This window comes from Phragmites australis, chromosome 14, assembly GCF_958298935.1.
Source record: "Phragmites australis chromosome 14, lpPhrAust1.1, whole genome shotgun sequence".
Taxonomy (NCBI): Eukaryota; Viridiplantae; Streptophyta; class Magnoliopsida; order Poales; family Poaceae; genus Phragmites; species Phragmites australis.
The window spans coordinates 19,673,620-19,693,105 of NC_084934.1; the positions used below are offsets into that span (position 1 = coordinate 19,673,620).

General features: G+C 45.9%; 1 protein-coding gene across 1 annotated transcript; it reads right to left on the minus strand.

Moving 5' to 3' along the window:
- Window positions 1-14,992: 14,992 nt before the first annotated feature.
- On the minus strand, window positions 14,993-18,857 carry LOC133891700 (squamosa promoter-binding-like protein 13). Its single transcript, XM_062332433.1, has 2 exons — window positions 18,345-18,857; window positions 14,993-15,521 (listed from the first exon to the last, which is right to left on the minus strand). The coding sequence occupies exons 1-2, from the start codon at window positions 18,740-18,742 to the stop codon at window positions 15,338-15,340; spliced, it is 582 nt and encodes a 193-aa protein (XP_062188417.1). The 5' UTR covers window positions 18,743-18,857; the 3' UTR covers window positions 14,993-15,337.
- Window positions 18,858-19,486: the final 629 nt, after the last annotated feature.

Sequence of the window (19,486 nt, forward strand, 5' to 3'; positions counted from 1 at the left end):
TGAAACAGGACTTGTAAGTATTTCAAATCCAAAAAACCAAACTTTCTGTGTTGCAGGACTTCACGAACAAGCACAATATCGCACCAAGCATTTCCATTTCAAGAACTTGACCACCTGGTCAGCAGTTTCTTCTGCCGACCAAGGGGGACCAATATTATTGGGATATGTGATTTGTCCTCTTGCTGCAGGTTTGAGGTCTATCTAGCCCACTCACTCATATTGATGGGATGGGATCCAAAGTTGACCGCTCGCACGCTGCCAAAGAAAAGACGCCCCAAGGTTAATGACCACGATACAGCGCTCGGTTCGAGCGCTGGTCACCACCAAAAGGCTTGCCGTGCTAAAGCTCATCCTTAGTGCCAGGAACCACCTCCCCGAGCACTACGAGCACTCAGAGGCTACTCGCCGTCCAATCAGAGAAAAAATCCACATAAAGACAAGCATCCTTCATTACAAATCAACCACTTAGATAAAGCCCGGGGGCTGTTTCCAAACGACCTCAGAACATTCCTCCTAGGACCCAAAAATACCCTAAGCGGGTCAAACCGGACGGTCCAAAGGCAGGAACAAATGGCATACAAAAATGAGTCAGCATAGGCGCAGATCTCCTCCGTGGTCATCCAAGTACCTTCAAAACTGGCACCGACTATCAGCAAGAGGTCCAGGTCGAGGAAGTAGTCGTGGACATAGGCAAGGGCAAGGCACGCCGAAAACTCCAACCTCAAAATGGTGGTTGCCGATGGTCTCACGAATCCTCCTCTCAAGGCCACGTGCCTCCTCAGAGGCCACCAGAAACCACCCAATATGACCAATCACGGTGTTCCCAGGTGTCGGGCGAACCTGAACACCAGCGGACCGAAGCAATGAGTTGAAGGGGGTAAAAGCCCGGTTGAGTTGGTTATAGAATGTCACTCGCCACTCATCGCTCTCCTTGGTCATCTTCTCTAGGTCCTTCTGGACCACGAACAGATCCTCCCGACAATGGCAAAGGCTGGTCAAGAAACAGGTAATAAGTCACACATGAGTTAGCTAGTCAAGTCCTGCATGGATAACTTGGGACCAGCATGTGGCTCAGGTGGTCGAAATAATACACCTTGAAGATCGCTCGGCGTACTCGCTCGCTCGACCGCATGCCCCAGCTCACATTCGGCCGCCACCCCTGAAAGGATCTAAAGGCCCTAGAGGGGGGTAAATAGGGCACTAATAAAAACTTAAACCAACTACTAAATTATAGAACAAAGAGCAATCTTAGCCTAGAATGAATAAAAGCAACTAGACGACCTAGCAAGCTAGAATGATAAGTACAAACATGCAAGCATATAAAACATAAGTAAAGTGCAGAATTGAAACTTGCATGAAGGAAATGCTAGAAGCAAAATGAGGAATGTAACAAGAGTAGGAAAATGGGACATCGAGTTTTTTCTGAGGTATCGAAGAGTTGGCACTCTCCACTAATCCTCGTTGGAGAATCCACACAAGGATGTTGCTCTCCCTTGAGTCACCAAGACTCAAGTGCTCACTAGTGATTACCACTTCTCCATCTCCGAATTGGCGGGCATCAAACCAAGTACACGAGCTTCCCAGGGCTCCCATAAGACCTCCAAGAGCTCACCAAGAACACCTCCAATCTCCACGACTGGCTTGATATTGCCAACCACCAAGAGTAACAAGCTAACTGGTTCACTTGATCCCTATCAAGCCTAAACAACAGCTAGATGTACGCTCGCTACTCTTGAAGCACTAATGAAGTCCTTAATCTTCAATTAAGAACTTGCAAATCACCTCAAGTGCTCTCCCTTGCCTCTAAATAATACCAATTGTATATGAATGCTTCTGGGTTGCAAGAGAGACATATGAAGTCAAGTGAGGGGGTATATATAGGCTAGAGGTCCAAATCTAGTCGTTACCCAACCACTCACATTTTCTGTGAACACCGGATGGTTCGGTGCACACGTCTCTGTCAGCACTGGACAATCCGGTGAGACTACCCTTTTTTCACATGTTGTCTGCCATCTGTCAGTAGCCGTCACAAAATGCTCCGGTGATCCTTCACATAGTATCACTGGACAATCCGGTGACTTATAATTCATTTCCTCCAAAAATACTAAGTTATTGTTAAATAGTTTGGTGATAACTCCCTTATGTCACCGGATAATCTGGTCAGTTCAACTCGGATTTTCTCCGAAAAACAGTCCTTCTGTTAAATAGTTTGGTGTATGTGTCCTTCGGATCACCGGACAATCCGGTGAATGTAACATCAAATTTCTCTAAAGAATGACTCTTCTGTTAAATGCTTCGGTGCAAAATTCCGCCAATCATCGGATAATCCGGTGAGATCATTTGAAACCTTCTCGCACCGGACAATCCGGTGAGAACAAACTTTCTGGAACTCGCCCAATTCAATCGACTTTGAATTCTAACTTCTCAACTTGTCACCCATGGGCTTTTATGAGATACCTAGTGCTAGATTTTCACAAGTGTGCATTCAACTATGTCTAGACTCAACTAGGTCAAGCTATAACACTTAGCCCTCCTTTATAGGACGTTCAAAAAGACAAAAAGAGACATATGTCTACTCTAAGTGTCCTTCATCACCTTGTGACACTTAGAACTAGAAGGTCCTTAATCTTGACGTAAATGTCCTTTTGATCGACCAATAGAATTCCATGAGGGACCAAGAAAATCCATTCAATCATTGTGAACTAAAAAATTTGATTTCCTTAAAAAAAAATACGCATTAGTCACAATGATACGATTGTTATTAATCACCAAAATACTTACCACTTATCTAGGGGCCTAGATGCTACAACCCCCAAAAAACGCCAGTTGATGGGATCGTCGGTGGGGATAGTCGGGGGTCCGCTGATAGCTTGGGGGCTGGTCGGTGGAAATGGGGCCTCGGTATGGGTGGATAGTTCAGACACTCCAAGGACTCTACGACCACAAACGACACAAACCCATCAAAGAGCGAAAAGCGGGACGGGGGGCTTCATTCAAATATAAAACAAAAGTTACAATCAGAGTTTTTACTCCTTGGTGCCTTCCACCCAAAAGATAGATGTCACGTGGTCCACCGCCCCTTGACACCCCCGCTGTAGTCTCTCCTCAACCTCGGGTCCGGCGACCACGCCTCCCTCTCGGACAAGGTCCAGGTTGAAGTTTGGGTCACTACTGCAGTAGCACCAGAAAATGTACTCCGTAGTTGACCTCACCGCCTGCGCCATCTCCTTTGCACCCCTCAGTGCCAGGGTGGCAGGGAGCTCAGAAAAGTTTTCTGCCAGGAACCTGATGACGTAGGCCCAGGACCGGGTAGTGCGGTCGTCCTTCGGCTCGGTGGCTCCCGGCCCGAGGCTCCCTAGGGGATCCACTAACACCTTGAAGGCATCCTGGAGAAAGCTGAGGGTTGTGCATTCATCCCCCTTGAGCTGAGAGTGCTCGGTAGAAAGCGCAGAGTGCTCAGCGGAAAGCGCAATCTTCTCCTACCGGAGCTCACCACATTGTTGCTGCAGAAAGTGCTTGACCTCCCTTTCTTGGGCCAGTTGTTTTTCCAGTTCGGCATACCTACTGGCCACCGCTTCCTTCTCCTCGACTAATCTGCAAATAGAAGAGGGGATATGGCTGACCAGAGCAAGCAAGTCAGGGGATGGCACGGGCTCTTCGATCGGGGCCACAGGGACTGGAGCTGTTGCCGACGCTCCAAAGGACAAAACTAGAGCTGGTGGAGGGACTAGAAAGTCCTGCGGGGGCACCGCCGGAGGACTCATGACAGGAGCCACAATAGCTACCACAGGCCTGCGGCAAACAACAGAGTTACTGAATCAGAAAGGAAAGGAAATTCATGGTATTTATACCTTCCTAGATAAACCTACCATGGCAGTGGGGAGCTAACCACAAGTCTATTCCTCACGAAGCCACCGAGCGGAATGGTCGGGGAAGACAACCCCGCTATGGGGCAGCCAATACTCAGGGTCCCGTGAGCGTGTTTGGACGACTCTGCGATGGACGAATCCCCCGCCGGCCTCTTCCCACACCGCACAAATGCTTGGTCCACGACGGTCTGGTCGAGGCGCATCTGGTCAGCGCAGGCCTGGTCGTGAGGCCTCGGGTCGGACCTAACCTGGTCGGGCCTGGTCGCGGGGCACTGGGTTATGGTGAGTCTGGTTGGGGTACTATAGGTCGACCTCCTGCTGGCCAACAGTGCTCTTAGAGCCGCTACCCGCAATTGCCACCTGACCCTGAGTAGACTGGTCACCTCCCCAACCTAATGGGTTGATGTCGTGACCAGATCGGTGGGTTTCGGTGGCAGTAATAGGCGACGGTGAGGGCTGGCGGCCCTCATGTTCAATCTCCCGAAAGACCTCCTCGACCTCGTCAACTACCGGTCACAAGACATCTACCTCGGGAAGACACTGAAAATGACTCGAGCCATAAGACCCTGACCAAGGAAAAGGCTTGAGTAGGGAACTCTGGAAAGATGCTAAACATACCAGTCTAACTCGAGCCCTCTCCGATGGGGGGATCTCACACAAGGGGACACACGGAGGGCCACCCTTCCTAGCGGCCGTCGCCATCAGCAACCTGACCCGCAAGTCGATGACCTCGTCAGGAAGATCTGATCAAAGGGAGTAAGACACCGCTCGGCCAAACACCTAGTGACAGGGGAACGTCTGTGATGTTACCTACGGAGCTCTCCCGGGTGTCATCGTCACTCCCGATGTACAAATATGCCGGGTGTGCTCTCCACCGTAGGGGACACAACCCGCTTGATGAAGTCACGGATGACATCCGACCCCAACAGGCTGGCTTCCGTGAGCGTTCTAACCCGACCGGCAAGGGACAGTAGTTGTCAAAAGAATCGTTGGTCATAACGTAGAACCACTCCTCCCTCCAGCCCAACCACGACGATTTGAGATTCATCTCAAAATAGGAGCTCGCGGCACCATCACAGAGACAGAAGCCGCAGCTACCAGTGGGCGGCCTGGGCTGCACCCTGGCCGTATAGAAAAACTGGAAGAGATCGAGGCACAGCTTGATCCCAATGAAGTTTTCACACATATGAGCGAAGATGCTCAACATGACGATGGAGTTGGAGTTGAGATGGAGGTGGCAGATATCGTAGAATGAGATGATAGTACAGAAGAACTCGGAAAAGGAGGGGACGAGACCTTCCAAGAAGAATGCAGCAAAGATTACGATCTCACCTTGGTGGGGAGCAGGGACCTCCCCCCCCCCCCCTAAGGATGATATCCTAAAGACAGGCGGCGCGGAAGCAGGCGATTCTCGTACATCTGCTTCACCTTAGTGGCAGTGCAATTGGACTTAGGGAAGTCAGGCTCCTTTTCGGTGCACGGTGCCATGGGAGCACCGCAGTGGTTTTTGCTAGAGAGACAGGAGGAGATCGGAGGCTATGGGCTTGGAGTGCAAAGGGGTTTCCGGGGGCTTTTGCTCTTCGATTTATAGGATCGACTCAGCCCCACCGCCTCAAATTCCGTGGGCCATTCGGGGAACCAAAATTCACTCAAAGTCTGGCGGCCATCATATTTTATCTCTCCCACATTTATCTCCGTCGCTCACGCCCACCTCTTTTCTCTCTCCCACGATCTCTCTATATGGATGTTTAAATCTCCCCTCGGGATGCGTTTTCCTGAGCCGGCAACGATGGTAGACCGTGTCGCTGACCACTCCTTGGGCAAAATTCTTGTTCACCCGGGGTCCAAGTGGTACAACCAGGTCCGACTGCGTCCTTATGAAGAACAGCTCAGATCACCATATCCACGATGGTGCTTGGGGGCTACTGTTGATGTAAAGAATATAGGGGTCCCCCATCGGGATGGCCCGCAACGGCCGGTTTTAGCAGTATCAGCTTTATCTCTCTAGCCCAGGCCCACCGCATAACCAGTTGGCACCAACCTGACCATGACCCTGACCTTTGCAAATTTCCCGCGACCAACCCTTACTAGTCGCGAGGCAGGTACTCGTCTAACATGTCAAACCTCATTTAATGCCGCTGCTCATGCCTTTTCCCTTCCCCAGGCATTTCACTCCGCAGAGACTGCATGGCCAGTGCAGGGCCACCATGTCCCATCCCATAACATTAATTATTACGGGACGAGGTCGCAGATGAGACAGAGGGCATGGCAGGCGCGTGTGGGAAACCGTCGATAGGATAGGGTAGACCGGACGACCCGGGCGCGACAAGTAGTGATGCGGCAAGCGGATGGGATGCGCATCTCAGTGCTACAGAGTAGGCATAGCGCCAGCGTATTATGTAATGATAACCTATGCAGATCGTCTAGGTAGGCTTAGGTCTATTTGATGGGCCCACGTGTAAGACTACTTTCCTCCTGTGCTATAAGGGAAAGGGAGTGCACCTAGGCAAGGGGGGCAAAAAAGAGAAAATGATGCGAAGGTGAAACCATACTCAACGAGAAGAATACACAGGATGTGTTTGCTATTACCTAAGGGGGGCTTGAACCTTGATAAATTCTGGTGTTCTTAGATTAGCATAGGCATATCCTCCAGAACACAGATCACGCATCCGTCATCTGATACACCTTAGAATCACTATCTGTGATTAACCCTCGACAGATATTATGTTGTTACCTGCTAAAGTGGTTATGGGTAACTTGTCAGATACCCGTTACCCGCCTGGGTATAGGTATAGGTAAAAATTATACCCGGTGGTGACAATGAGTATTATAGTCGGCTATTTGATTGAAATAGGTACAGATATAAGGTGATATTACTCGGCACGTTTGAACTTATTGCCATCACTACATCTACTGAGCCAACTGAAAAAAAAATGAGCAACCAAACACACCTAAAGCAATACACTACTCCACTGCTGGGACGATAAGCCCCACGCACAAAGCCAGCTGGTAAGGCCACTCGTTCCACTCACTCTGAGCGATTCCCTATGGCTTATTTATTTATATATTTTAATAATTTTAAAAAATATACTATTATTTTAAAATATTAAACATCTAGATTATCACCGTTCATTAGATAAATACTCATCTAACGAGCTATATCTTATAAGATTCATAACACAACAGTAAAAAATAATAGATGTGATGTCCATAACTAACATATTAGTTTGGCCAACAGGTAACACCTTTTCTATCACCGTTGGTTGGACAATACCGTCACTTGTTGAGTCCATAAAAAAGTATCACCTATTTTTCATATACACTTTTTCAGTATGCAAAAGGTGTCGCCTATACATATGTAGTGTCACTCACCAGCCCCCCATGACAACCACGGTGCATGCAAGCCCATTTTCCAGTGGTGCGTGCGTGCATGCAAAAGCCACCTCGGTGCGTTCATACTTGCTTGCAAAAGCCAATTTTCAGTACGAAAATGTGTTGCTCGTTGACATATTTTCTAGTGCGTTCAGAAAAATATGATATTTTTAGCGGGTGATACGTTGATGTGGGTACTATATCGGTTAGAGTATTTAGTTTTTAATCTGTTGCATCGTAGGTCTTATAAATGTGTTTCGTCGGATAAACGACAGGGGATGTCACCTTAGTCTAGATACTTAATATTTAAAAATAATCATGTATTTTTATAAATATAAAAAAAATGAAAATAAAAAATAAAAAAAATCTTAGATCATGCATGTGGCAGTGGTGATGAGGCCCGTGCCGTAAACAGTTAGCCGAAGGAAGTGGAATCGGTGGGCAGGTTTGCCCCAGGTTTGCCCCGCCTGTGAGATATTAGGGACGGCTCTATACCTAATGTGCCGTGCACTACCGTCCACTTCAGAAACATGTGGACTGTACTGAGACCCGAATCATCTGCATTAACAATAGGTTAAGGCAGAGAATACTGTTTCAATAGTGAAATGAGTGTACCACTACGATGCTTTTCATTGATTAATCGGTGTTACTGTTTCAACAGTGACACGTCACATTATATGCTAGGTTTGACACTGTAGCACCTGTACTGTAGCACCCATTCTGAAATATTACCTTCTGATCGTGAAGCAGTGAAATAGTCTTATTACAGAAGATTGTTCATCACTTACAGTTACTACTTCAATTCACTAAATAGTCCGGCCGGTATCCATTCTTCGAAAAGTCAAATACTGACAATGATAGTTTTGTGATTCGTGCTCCATCTTAGAGCTCCTTTAGAACACCAGAATTTCATAAAAATTGTACAAGAATTTTATAAAATCATTTTAATTTTATAGGGAAAACGTTGAATTCAATAAAAATTCCCTTGTTCAGAAAGACCTTAGCTGCCTGGACGATTCCACGTGGCATCAACATCTTGTCGAAGCTATAGAGTTCATTAGTAAAATTTCGTACTAGCAGCCATACGTCAAAAACGTCGCATCATGTCAAAACTTGTCGAATGCATGCAGTTCCTTCTTGAGATCTGTCTTCTCCTTCCATCTCAGGAAAGGACTGGAGCAACGAGCTGGAGAGCGTCACTAAGGGTATGTTTTTTGAGTTTTTATATTTGGATTTTTTTGAAAAACTGTATTTTTTGTTTTTTTAAAAAGCTGTTAAATTTTACACTAAATTTTTAACTTCTCAGTATATCATTTCTCAAAAAAATTACTTTCAGCTAATTTATCAGTTTTTATTAATTTATTTTCTCAAAAATAGACTTATAGCTTCTTAAAAAACACTTTCAGCAATTCCATTTATTTAAACTCCTAATTTCTGACAACAGAAAGTCAAAAACTAAAATCCAAACAAACCTTGTATGAAGGCAGGTAAGACAAAGCTTCATATTTTGAAAGAGGGAAAAAAACGTATACAAACAGGCAGCTGCATACACCTTTAGTCGACAATAGATATGTCTATCTCAACTTTTATGAAGATATTATATTGTATAGGTAAAGGTCTATCTCTGCGCTATCCTAGGTCTAACTGATATGACCGTCAGGTTCACGTGAACGTCTATCAGTAACCCCACAATCGAACTCACAGGGATGAGCTTTACACAGATACTTCATCGATATGTTCATGTTGCCTTTTACTATCCTTATCTCAGTAAGGATTTAGAGATCAGTCAATGGTCTATTCATTATATTTAATATATTATTCTATTTGCTAAAGATATAGTGTCACAAAATATCATTTTAGCTGATTTGAGAGAATCATTTGATTATTACAAGACCTATAAACCATCGCACTATACCACTTATGATGGCCTATCATCTTTAAAGACACTGATTCGAATAAGCCTTATTAATTTATCCTCAATTATTTTTACTCAATTAATCATTTGTCAATGAGTACTCATATGATAGGGGTCACTATAGTCATAAGCAATTATAGAGGTTGATTCTCAACATAATCTCCCATATCCATAGAGATACATGTTGTTAACATGATCTTTCGTCGGTTCCCAAGATAAGAGATATGTGGTTGTTTTAGTCGCTGACTGGTTAAGTCGATTATGTAAATACTTAGTTGAAATATGGATACTTGATCATTAACTATGCGCATCGAAGAGGAGGACACGTGATTTTATATAAGTTTAGGTCTCCTTTAGTATAATAGCATATGTCTTGTTCCACCTTATTTATTCTCAGAAAACGCAATTACAATAGGGTATGTCTATATCTAATCGTAAGGTCTCGACGAGTTCTCTCTTATTCTAAATCCTAAAGCCCTTATCAGATTAATCTAATTGTGGCGTGACTCTATTGTGTATCTCAATAGGTTGTTTCTGTTTTAATCTGACTAGGCTTGCTTCGTATTGCTTGTCTGCCTTCTCCCTTTCCTTTGCTCAATCACCTCTTCTCTCCACCTTTGCCGACCCCCTGGACGTACCCCTCCCCTCTTATATAGTTGGATCGAGGTCCCCTCTTATATAGTTGAATCGGCGAGACGTATCATACTCAGAGTCTTTAATTGTAATATCCCATGATTGTATTGCTTCCGAATATCTAGATGATTTTTCCTAATCCGGGTATGCTTATCTTGTAGAGTATGATAAACTATCAGGAATATTGGTACATACTTTATTTATCCCATGACAGTTATGAAACCTACCATATCGGACTAAGCACATGTGTACAATGGATATCCGTCTCTAGGATATATCGTATTTCTGGTAAATCCTTCGAGGCTTTTGGGAATGGCCCCACCACGTAGCAAAAGATCAAGATAAACGAACTATTTGTAGCGTCTGAGTAGGTCAGTGAATCTGTCGGCTATGAAACTGACATTGTTCACATTTTTAGACTAATTCACTCTATCATGAAGGGTGTAGCAAACATGACTCTTTTAGGGCATGTATGTGATTTTTGTGATTAGTGACAATATAGTCAATGTGACTAACATGTTTGTCAAGTATATATTTTAGTAGGTTTCATGGATGCAATACATGAAGAAGCTACCGAAGTGGAACTCAAGAAAATTTAAATTGGACAAGTTCAGAAAAGATTAAACTCGCTGGATGATCCGGTGCTCAGTAAAATATACACACCGAAGTGTTCTTGGCTTAGAAGATAAAATTGAAGACTACACTAGATGGTTCAGTGTTGGGGTTCTAAGTGCACACCTGAGTGTTTTCCATAACTTGTGAAAAGCTTCGGAGAAAAGATTTGAACTCACCGGACACTTTGACGATCTCTAAGATAGCACCGGAGCATTTTCCAGAAGATGTGCTTTCGGCTCAATGGAGATGGTGTTCTACTCACCGGTGGTCCTGTGATCAGATGATCTTCACATCGGACAAATGAACAGTGAGAAGTGGCTTGGCTAGCACAAGTAAACACACCGGATAGTCCGGTGATGGAATTCAAGGTTACACCGGAATATCCGGTGTTCACAATGAATTTGAGTGCGGGTCCAATGGCTAGTTTTTGCTGTTTTACACGTCGGATGGTCCGATGTTTGTACTGCTGTTGATGGCGGATCATCTGGTGTTCATAGTCTTTTTTGACCATTGGAGTAACGACTAGTTCACAGGTTTGAGGCTATAAATACCCCCACTCGGCTATTTGAGGGTGCTGGAGTCTAGAGAAGCTCATAGACACTTGAAAAGACATTTAAGCCACCAAAGTGCTAAAAGTGATCATTCAAGGCAATTAAGCACAAGATTAAGGGAATGATTAGTGCTAATAGGATTAGAGAGTTGTTGCTAGGAGTTGCTGCCTAGAGAGGGGATGAAGGAGTGATCTTATATTGTACCAAGTGGTACATCGATACCTTAGTCTTGGTGACTCGTCCGCACCGTGAGCCTTGGTGGCTCATGCTTGTTGACCCTCCAACTTGGTGTGGAGCGGCGATAAGACTCTTGTACAAGAACGCTGAGACTGTTGCCTTAGTGGCTCAAGCTTTGAAAAGACGACGACAAGTGACTGGAAGGGAGGCTTATGGTGAGGCCTTGCCTTAATGGCTTAGTGGCTCAACCTACTTGAGGCCTAAGTGGCTCGAGGGTCGTGATCGAGTGCCGTCCAGGAGTCATAGCCCAAGTGGTTGCTCCAATGTGGACTAGAGGTGGTGTTTATATCATCGATACCATGGGATAAAAATCCCTTATGCGGAGTTTTTTCTCTCTACCTTCTTTACATTTTCGCATTTACATACTTGCAATCTGCACTTGCTTGTTTATTTTCCTAGAGTACTTTGCTAGGATTGGCTATATGTTGTAAACCTTTTTGAATGGTAGAGTAGATACGCTAGATAAACATAGAGCACAGTTAGATAGAATTTGATATAGGTTTATCTTGTGAAGTTTTTAGAGCTGATTAATTTTAGTTGTCCTAATTCACCCATCCTCTCTTAGGATGTCACCGATCCCTACAAAGGGCTACATCGCAATAGAAACCTTGCCTAAATGTCCTTTCGATCAATATATAGAAAGAAGCTTGAGTTCCACATATCCCTGCGTGGATTTCATTGAGTAATCTCTTTCCCCGCGTTTGAGAAATACACTTCATCAAGACTCAATTGGCTCCTCTTCGATATAGGATGCCATCGATAAGAGTATACATTTTAACCTTTCGGGCAATTCTTTCTGATTTAGCATCATCATTAGATATGACTCGATCTTGAAGGTATCCGCGGATATCCACATTCCTTCATATGCGAGCAGTGCAATGATGCTTTGTGTTACCCTAAGTGAGGTCACAACTCTTTGCGACATCGCAGGTGATGTATCGACTCTTTGCAATACCTCGAGTGACATGTCCTTATCAGGAATAGCCACTCCCTATTCTATGTCGACTCTTTGTCATACAAATGGTATCAAGAGTTTTCATAAAAACCCCATAAGGTATTGAAGATCATGAGGAACCTTCCCTTGCCAGCCTATTGGCTAGGAAATTATTGCTTCTCATGTTGTAATATACTTCTAGTCCGATGAAATGTCACTAAAGCTTCCTAACCTCCAAAAGGTATGCAAACACGGTCAGGCCAGAACATTTATATTCTCTCTTTTTTTTTGCATTAATTTGCTACTAGCTGTGAAGCTCACTTCACACGAAGTCATCAATTTTGAGCAAAATAGCTACTCAGAGACTAGCAAATAATCTTTCATATGCTACCATGTTGTTGGTGGCAAGAAAATCAATATGAAGTGTATACCTTAGGGTTTCCCTATTGCAGATATTAAAATTACCCAGCCCTTGGGCCTTGAAGTGTCAACAAGCCATAAAATACATTATCCACATTTCATTGATTTCATGCTCATGTTCACTAGTAGGTGCAAGGTTTGACCATTCGACAACAAAGTCAATTAGCAATTGGGACTTAACAACTATTCAGTGAACAACTATCTCGGAGCGGTCACGCCCCAGGGATAGGAGCTCAGTCTGGGAGGCGGTGCTGATGTCATCACAGCAGGATGAGCAGGAGAATGACGAGAAGGAGGAGGAGGTTGCTTCGTCGTTGGACATGCCGTAGCTGGGGATGTAGTCACTAAGCATGTCCGCAATGGCGCTACGTCGCTGTAGCACCGAAGCGCGAGGAGCGTGCACGCCTAGAGTCCAGCACTGTCTCCACCTACGGTGACATGTCCAGCACTACGACAACTAGCCTGAGAGTCATCATCACCATGTCATCCCCTCCCTCGACATCCTCGCTCCCAACCACACGCCTGACCACAACCGCCAACCACTTTTCTCACACGCAGGTGAGAGGGCATCGGGTGTGGGTGGCCAGAGGTAGAAGAAGGTGATGGACGGTCAGCGATGCTTAGGCTCAGCCGGGCAAACCATAGTGACTCAGGCTCTGATATTTTGCAAAGAGAGAGAGAGAGAGAGAGAGAGAGAGAGAGAGATGAGTGAGAGAGGAAGGAGATGAGTGGCTCCTATCGAGCTCTATGGCTTAGGAACACGATGAGCGGCAGCGCCATGGGTGTTTGGCTGGTTGAGAGGGGAGAGAAGATTGGGGTATCTCGAATCAATTGAGCTTGGCCGAAGAAGCTAGAGGCTAGGGCGACACTGGTCTCGTGCTTGGATTAGGTCTAGAAGCTACCCATTGGTCTGGTGACGGAGCTCTGTGGCCAGAATAGAGGTGGCACGGAGCTCTGTGGCTCAAATTGGGGGCTCGGCTAGCTAGCAGTGATGCCCTAGATGGTGTAGATGGAGGGGATTGGAGTGAGGTCTTACCATTGGCGAGAAATTGGAGAACACCCCAGAGGCGGCCCAGAATGGGTGTTTCAGGCTCGGCACAAATCGAGGTCAGGGGAGCGGCAAAATGGAACCAGGGGAGTGTGACGGTCACGGTGGTGTGCTCGGGTCAAGCAATGAAGCTTCGAGGAGTGGTGGCAGCTGTTGCCAGAGCTCGGGAAGAAAGGGGGAGTGGTGGCGGAGGGAGCGAGGGCAAGTGCGTGGTTGGGAGAGAGGACACGTGGTTGGGAGGGTTGTCGGGAGCACGCCATCTGGCTGGAATGTCTCCATGTACAATAACTCATGTCACGTGTCATCTGACATGTGGGTCCCACCATCACGTCAGCGCCACGTAGGATGAAATAACCATCAAAATCAGTTAATAAGGTAAAGTGCACCCGTTTGAATAGTTGGAGGAGATGGGATATTTCGTTTTGTGGTTCGGGGAGAACAAATTTGAGCAATAGTTAAGAGAGGCAATATAAAGTTTTTTTCCCCATAATTAAACATCCCTCGCTGCTCTCCTCGCCTCCCCTCGCTTGATCTCTCGCTCCATAGCTCTCGCTCGTTCTTGTCTATTGAGTCTCAACTCAAACCATTGCTGCAAATCGGCAAATCACCACAGCACCGCCAGGTGCTAGACACCATGGCGCCGAGGTAGTTAGACAGCTAGGTAGTAGGGAGGAGGGCCTGGAGGCCAAGAGTGATGGCAAGGCAACCCAGGGTGGTTGTGCCCCCTCACGAGCGACAACAACCAACACCCTAAGCGGCCATGCCCGAGGCTGTGGAGCCAGGCTAGTCCCCTTTCAGGTTGATGCTCAGAATGATCCCCATCCCTTCTCCAGTTCGAATGACTTTGAATCATTTGCGCACATTGAAATATGATTTTATTTATATTGCATCTTATAGTAAATTTGTACTATAATTACATAATAAAGAGGACCAAGACATTTCTACTTTTCTATCCCTCGATGTTTTTATTCAGTTTGTTGTACCGATAAGCAGGGAGTTAATTTTAGGTATTGGCCCGGTATGATAGCTCTTACAATTTTAGGTGATAACAAATTTAGGTTGACTGAAAACTAAATAAAAACTGAAGCAAAAAAGTTGAACTAGTACGTCAGCTAAAAGGGGTCCAAACTAGTATGGAAAATTTCGTCAATACATGATGACATGTGAGAACAAAACGTGACAAAAACCACGATCGATCTCGTCGATCACATAGAGACCTGACTGTTGTGTACCCATCTGATTGATGTCTACCAAAAATCATGCACTCATGTGTGACAACACAACCTACGTACGTATTACTTTAATAAATAGCAAACGTTACCACAATATATTATCGCACTGAATTTGATTTGATATCTACAAAAACACCATGCACACATGTGTGAGACACAAGCTATATATTACCCGAATAAATAGCATATATTACCACAATTACCAGAGCACAACGTCAATACACAGCCTGCACAAATTACTGTTGGGCACAGGCCACAGAATTACACATGTGATCCATACTCACACAGACACGCACAATTACTCTAACATTACCTGCTTAATTGCCTGCTGGTTACAATCAGCATAATTAGGTTTGTGGCAGATATAGCACATGAACCTCCGGTGCACATATAGCAGCAATATAGGAGGACATACTGCCAAGTTAGCTACGCAGCACAGACACAGGGGTAGGGTAGCACATATCATATGGCTTGCTGCGTGACAGAAGAGAGAGAGCATGCTTAGGTAGGTTTATCTGATCTGGAAGTGGTTCAGCGGCGGGTTTCCCCGGCCGTCCTGGTCGGCGTGGCGGCAGCCGTCGCCGGCGCTGCCGCCCTGCGCCTCCGCCGAGCTCTTCCGGCGCCGCTCGTTGTGCCCCGCCAGGCGTCGGCGGCAGCTGCGCTTGGTGTCGTCGAACTCCGACAGCTCGTGGAACCTACAGATGCGTCAAGGGTGAGAGAGTTAGTTTCTTAATTCGGAGATGGAAACCGCCGCAGCATCTGAAGCAGTAACTTCATTACATGCGGACGTACTCCTGTCGAATCAAGGAGCACGGCGATGTGATGTGATCACGAGGGGACTGTGGCATGTACGACGAGGTACGTACTGCACTAGCAGCGTGCATTCAAAACGAGAATCGCTGAAAGTTATTTGCCCGCCATGGCGCCCAGGGTTTCACTGCTGGAATCTGGTGCTATGCACGATGCACATGCGTGCGCGCGGAAAAGCAGAGACAACAAAAGCAAGCATGGAGGCCGTAGCAGTCCTATCTATCCCAAGGCCCTGTCGACATCCGCAAAAAGATGATCCCCGGCCCGGCCTCCATCGATAGAAAACCAACGTTGAAGTAGAAAGAATCTCCAAGTCTTAACGGTAGATTTTTCAGCAGCAAGTTAATTTGGATAGAGCACCTGAGGAAGATCAGAACAAGTGTTCTCTTGTCTGCTTCTTAGCTCTCACTTCTCATTGTCAAGATGAAAACCTACAAAACTGTACTCAGTGATTCATGGAAACGCTACCTAACATGTTTGCAGTATCCAACTAGATTTTTCTTTTTCTGAGTTCAACTTACGCTCACTAGAATAAAGTTTACCACACTTTACCCAGTTCATGTACAAAATGCACATCTTCATTGATGGAACTCTGCAGTACAAAGCGTAAAGTTATTCTGAGCAAGCACTTAAGGACCAGCTAATATGCACTCATGTCACTGATGACAAACTGATTAGGCTAGGTGCATCATGAAGACTGAACAACATGAACATCTTGCCTAGGACACTAGCTCTAAATACAAGGACCACAATGGTTTTGTTTGTTCCACTTTAATGAGTTAAGTTAAATCCCTAGCTTGTGAGCTATGAAGAACTTATGCAGTGTAAGCGTCACGCATGTCTTTATCAGAGCCGCAACAACACTAGGACAGCATGAGCAGTACCAGAGACCAACTGCTCCTTACCCTGCTCATGTGATTGCACATGGGCTCGAAAAGTCTGCTGAAGGCCACAAGAAGAGAACAAGCTCGATCAACAGGTGGAACGACTCAATCCGATCTGGAAAAATCCCAGCATGACATCCTTATGCTGCAAGTGCAAGGTCACTGGCTTGCCTCTTGTAGTTATACTCTGAAGCATAGAGCAAGATGGCCCATAAAACATAAGGGCACAACTGGTTTTTCTTTTTGTCCACAACTAAATATATATATATATATATATATATATGTTTATGTATGTATGTATATATACTAAAGGGCATGGGATCCGTGACATCCCAGCGCCGTTAATGTGTATTAAGTAACAGTATGTATTACTGGTGCCATTAATGTGTGTAACTGTATTAGCACTGTATACTATTGTAGCTACTTTTTTAGCTATTTAATAAATAAAAATTATTTATTTCATTCTAAAAACAGAACAATATTTCACTCATACAAGTGGGACAAAAAATTCCAATGTCTCCCTTTGAAAATTTTAGATGTCGGTCTAAAAAATCCTCGCGACCTTATTTTTTCAAATTAGAACTTCAACTTTATTTAAAATACATGACGTTCTATGATTTCGAGATAACTTTACCTTAGATTTTCCAGCCTTACCCCTCCATTAAGTATCTTCTTCCCAATTCAAATCTCATTTTAAATTATTATTACTCATAGACTAATATACAATAAAGAAGGGTAAGATAATTATTTAACTTTTCACTTCAATACCTGTATTCAACTATAGAACATCATGTATAGTGAGACAGAAGGAGTATTATCTAAGACAACTACATCCCGCATCATTAACACATATGCCACTCATTAGAGAGCTCACATATGGTAAAGACGTACAGGTTTTCAGCTGAATTGGGAAGGCGGAATCTGCCCTGGGGAGGCAGAGTAGCTTGAACCTGGCCGTACAGTTCTATTCTCCACCAACAAAAGCTGGAGCCAGGGCCCCGTGGCGAGGAGAGAAGGAGAACCCAGTACCCTTTCAAAGCAAGCAAGGAATAGGACAACGATGTCCACCATGTTCTCATGTGAGTGAGTGAGCGAGTGAAAGGAATATATACAATGCCAATGGTGCTTTGGGGCGCACCAACGAAGCACGAATCATCTGAGATGAAAGCACGAAAACCTAGTCCCCTTATCCTGCTTTTTACTACCACCCTGCTGGGGAGAATGCACCCGGAGTTTTACTCGTTACTCCACACGCACATCTTCCTAGAACAGTAACTCTCACTAATCCATTTTTTTGAGTGCGTCAAAGTGTGTGACGTACGGACCTCTTATCATTTAGACTCACAGCAGTATTAGATTAGACCACCGCAATCACCAAAAGTTACCTCGAAATCCAGCTGCTGTGTGACGCTTGAGTCTGTGAGGAGCTAGCGTAGTAGCGTATATGCCTAATAGAACTAGTTAAATTTAACAAGGGATACACTAGCTATTGTGCAGTTTAATTATTTCGTCCAGCTTAATTAGGACATGCAGAGCCAAGAAACAGACAGACAGTGAGACAGAGCATGAGACTAGAGTGCGAGATCTTAAGCTGCAACCAAGCTAGGAATCCAAAAGCTCAACCATCTCGTCCATGACTATGATCCAAGAAAAGCTATGAGCTTTAGAAGATCCATGATGCACCGCAGACGGTAAGTTTATACGAATCAAGCACATTTAATAATATGAACTGAGAGTGGCCGGTGCTTTTGAGCATGCATGTCATGCCAGATTGCACCCATGTTCTGCGCGCCGTCGAGAGGGTTTCGGCGGGAGCGAGCTTACCGGCTGCATTGCTGGCAGAAGCGCTGGCGGAGGCCGGCGACGAGCACGACGGCAGCCTTGGAGTGCGCCTCGCACACCTTGTGCCTCCGGTGGTACCGCTTCGCCTCGCTCAGGTCGGCGCCGCACCGTTCCGCCTGGCAGCTCGGCCCGCCGCTGCCTCCTCCTCCCGCCGCGACGGCGCCGCCAGCAGCCGCCGCGCTCCTCCTCACCGACACCGTCGGAGCCGGGAAGGAGCTAGAGGGGCTGTCCACGGCCACCAGCTTCGCCGGCTTCTTGTCCTCCTCCGCGTGCGGTGGCAGCACCCCGTCCGCGCCGTCGCCGGCGGCCGCGGCGGCGGCGAGCGCGGCCATGGACGCCGCCGCAGAGGGTGTCTTGCGGGACTTGTCCTTGTGGTCCATGGCGGCGCCGGCGAGTAAGGAGGCGAGCCCAGGCGGTCGAGCAGTGGCTCTCGGAAGCGGAGACCTGGCGAGGTGGAGCCGTGGAGGTGGAGCGCTGTGCTAGCTAGCCAAGCTCATGAGTGGAAGAAGTAGGGGGTGGAAAAGGTTGAGAGGGATATAAAGGCGGGTGCCGTGTGTGTGGAAGCAGGGCGCACATGTGGGCCCCGTACTACGGCAGGTACGTGTGTATTCGCGCGTTGCACGCACGTATGTATGAGCCTGACGACTACATGCATACGTATTTGTGCATGTACATACCTCACGGCAAAAATAAAAAATATATAACATACACTACCGTATTTAAAAAATAGATAACATACCGACGTATGTACAAATTTAGCATCTATATTCGGCATCTCGTTTACCGAAAACTCGATTTCGATACCTAAGAAATCGAAAAATAGTGCGCCTGCTGTATTTAGCACCTGACCTGCTGAATACAGTACTATACACCATATTTAACACTTCATATGCCAAATACGTATTATACCGTATTCAACACCTCATATGCTGAATACGATCGACCTTTGTCGCCTGTGTCACTCGCACGTCTTATTACCACATCTTGTCACCGCTTCGTGCGCCGTGCTACTTTTGTCAAGTTTTGTAGCCCACGCGCTACTGTCCACGCGCTGTTGTCCCGTGCTGTCGTGTTTTGCAATAAAATGGGAGCAGACTGTTATTGAGTAGCAATGCGAGAAGAGA

Excerpts from the sequence above, each read along its gene's own strand:
- LOC133891700 (XM_062332433.1), bottom strand. The coding sequence starts at position 18,742 with ATGGACCACAAGGACAAGTCCCGCAAGACACCCTCTGCGGCGGCGTCC. Across the intron at positions 15,522-18,344 it reads TTCTGCCAGCAATGCAGCCG|GTTCCACGAGCTGTCGGAGT; the intron begins GTAAGCTCGCTC and ends ACGCATCTGTAG.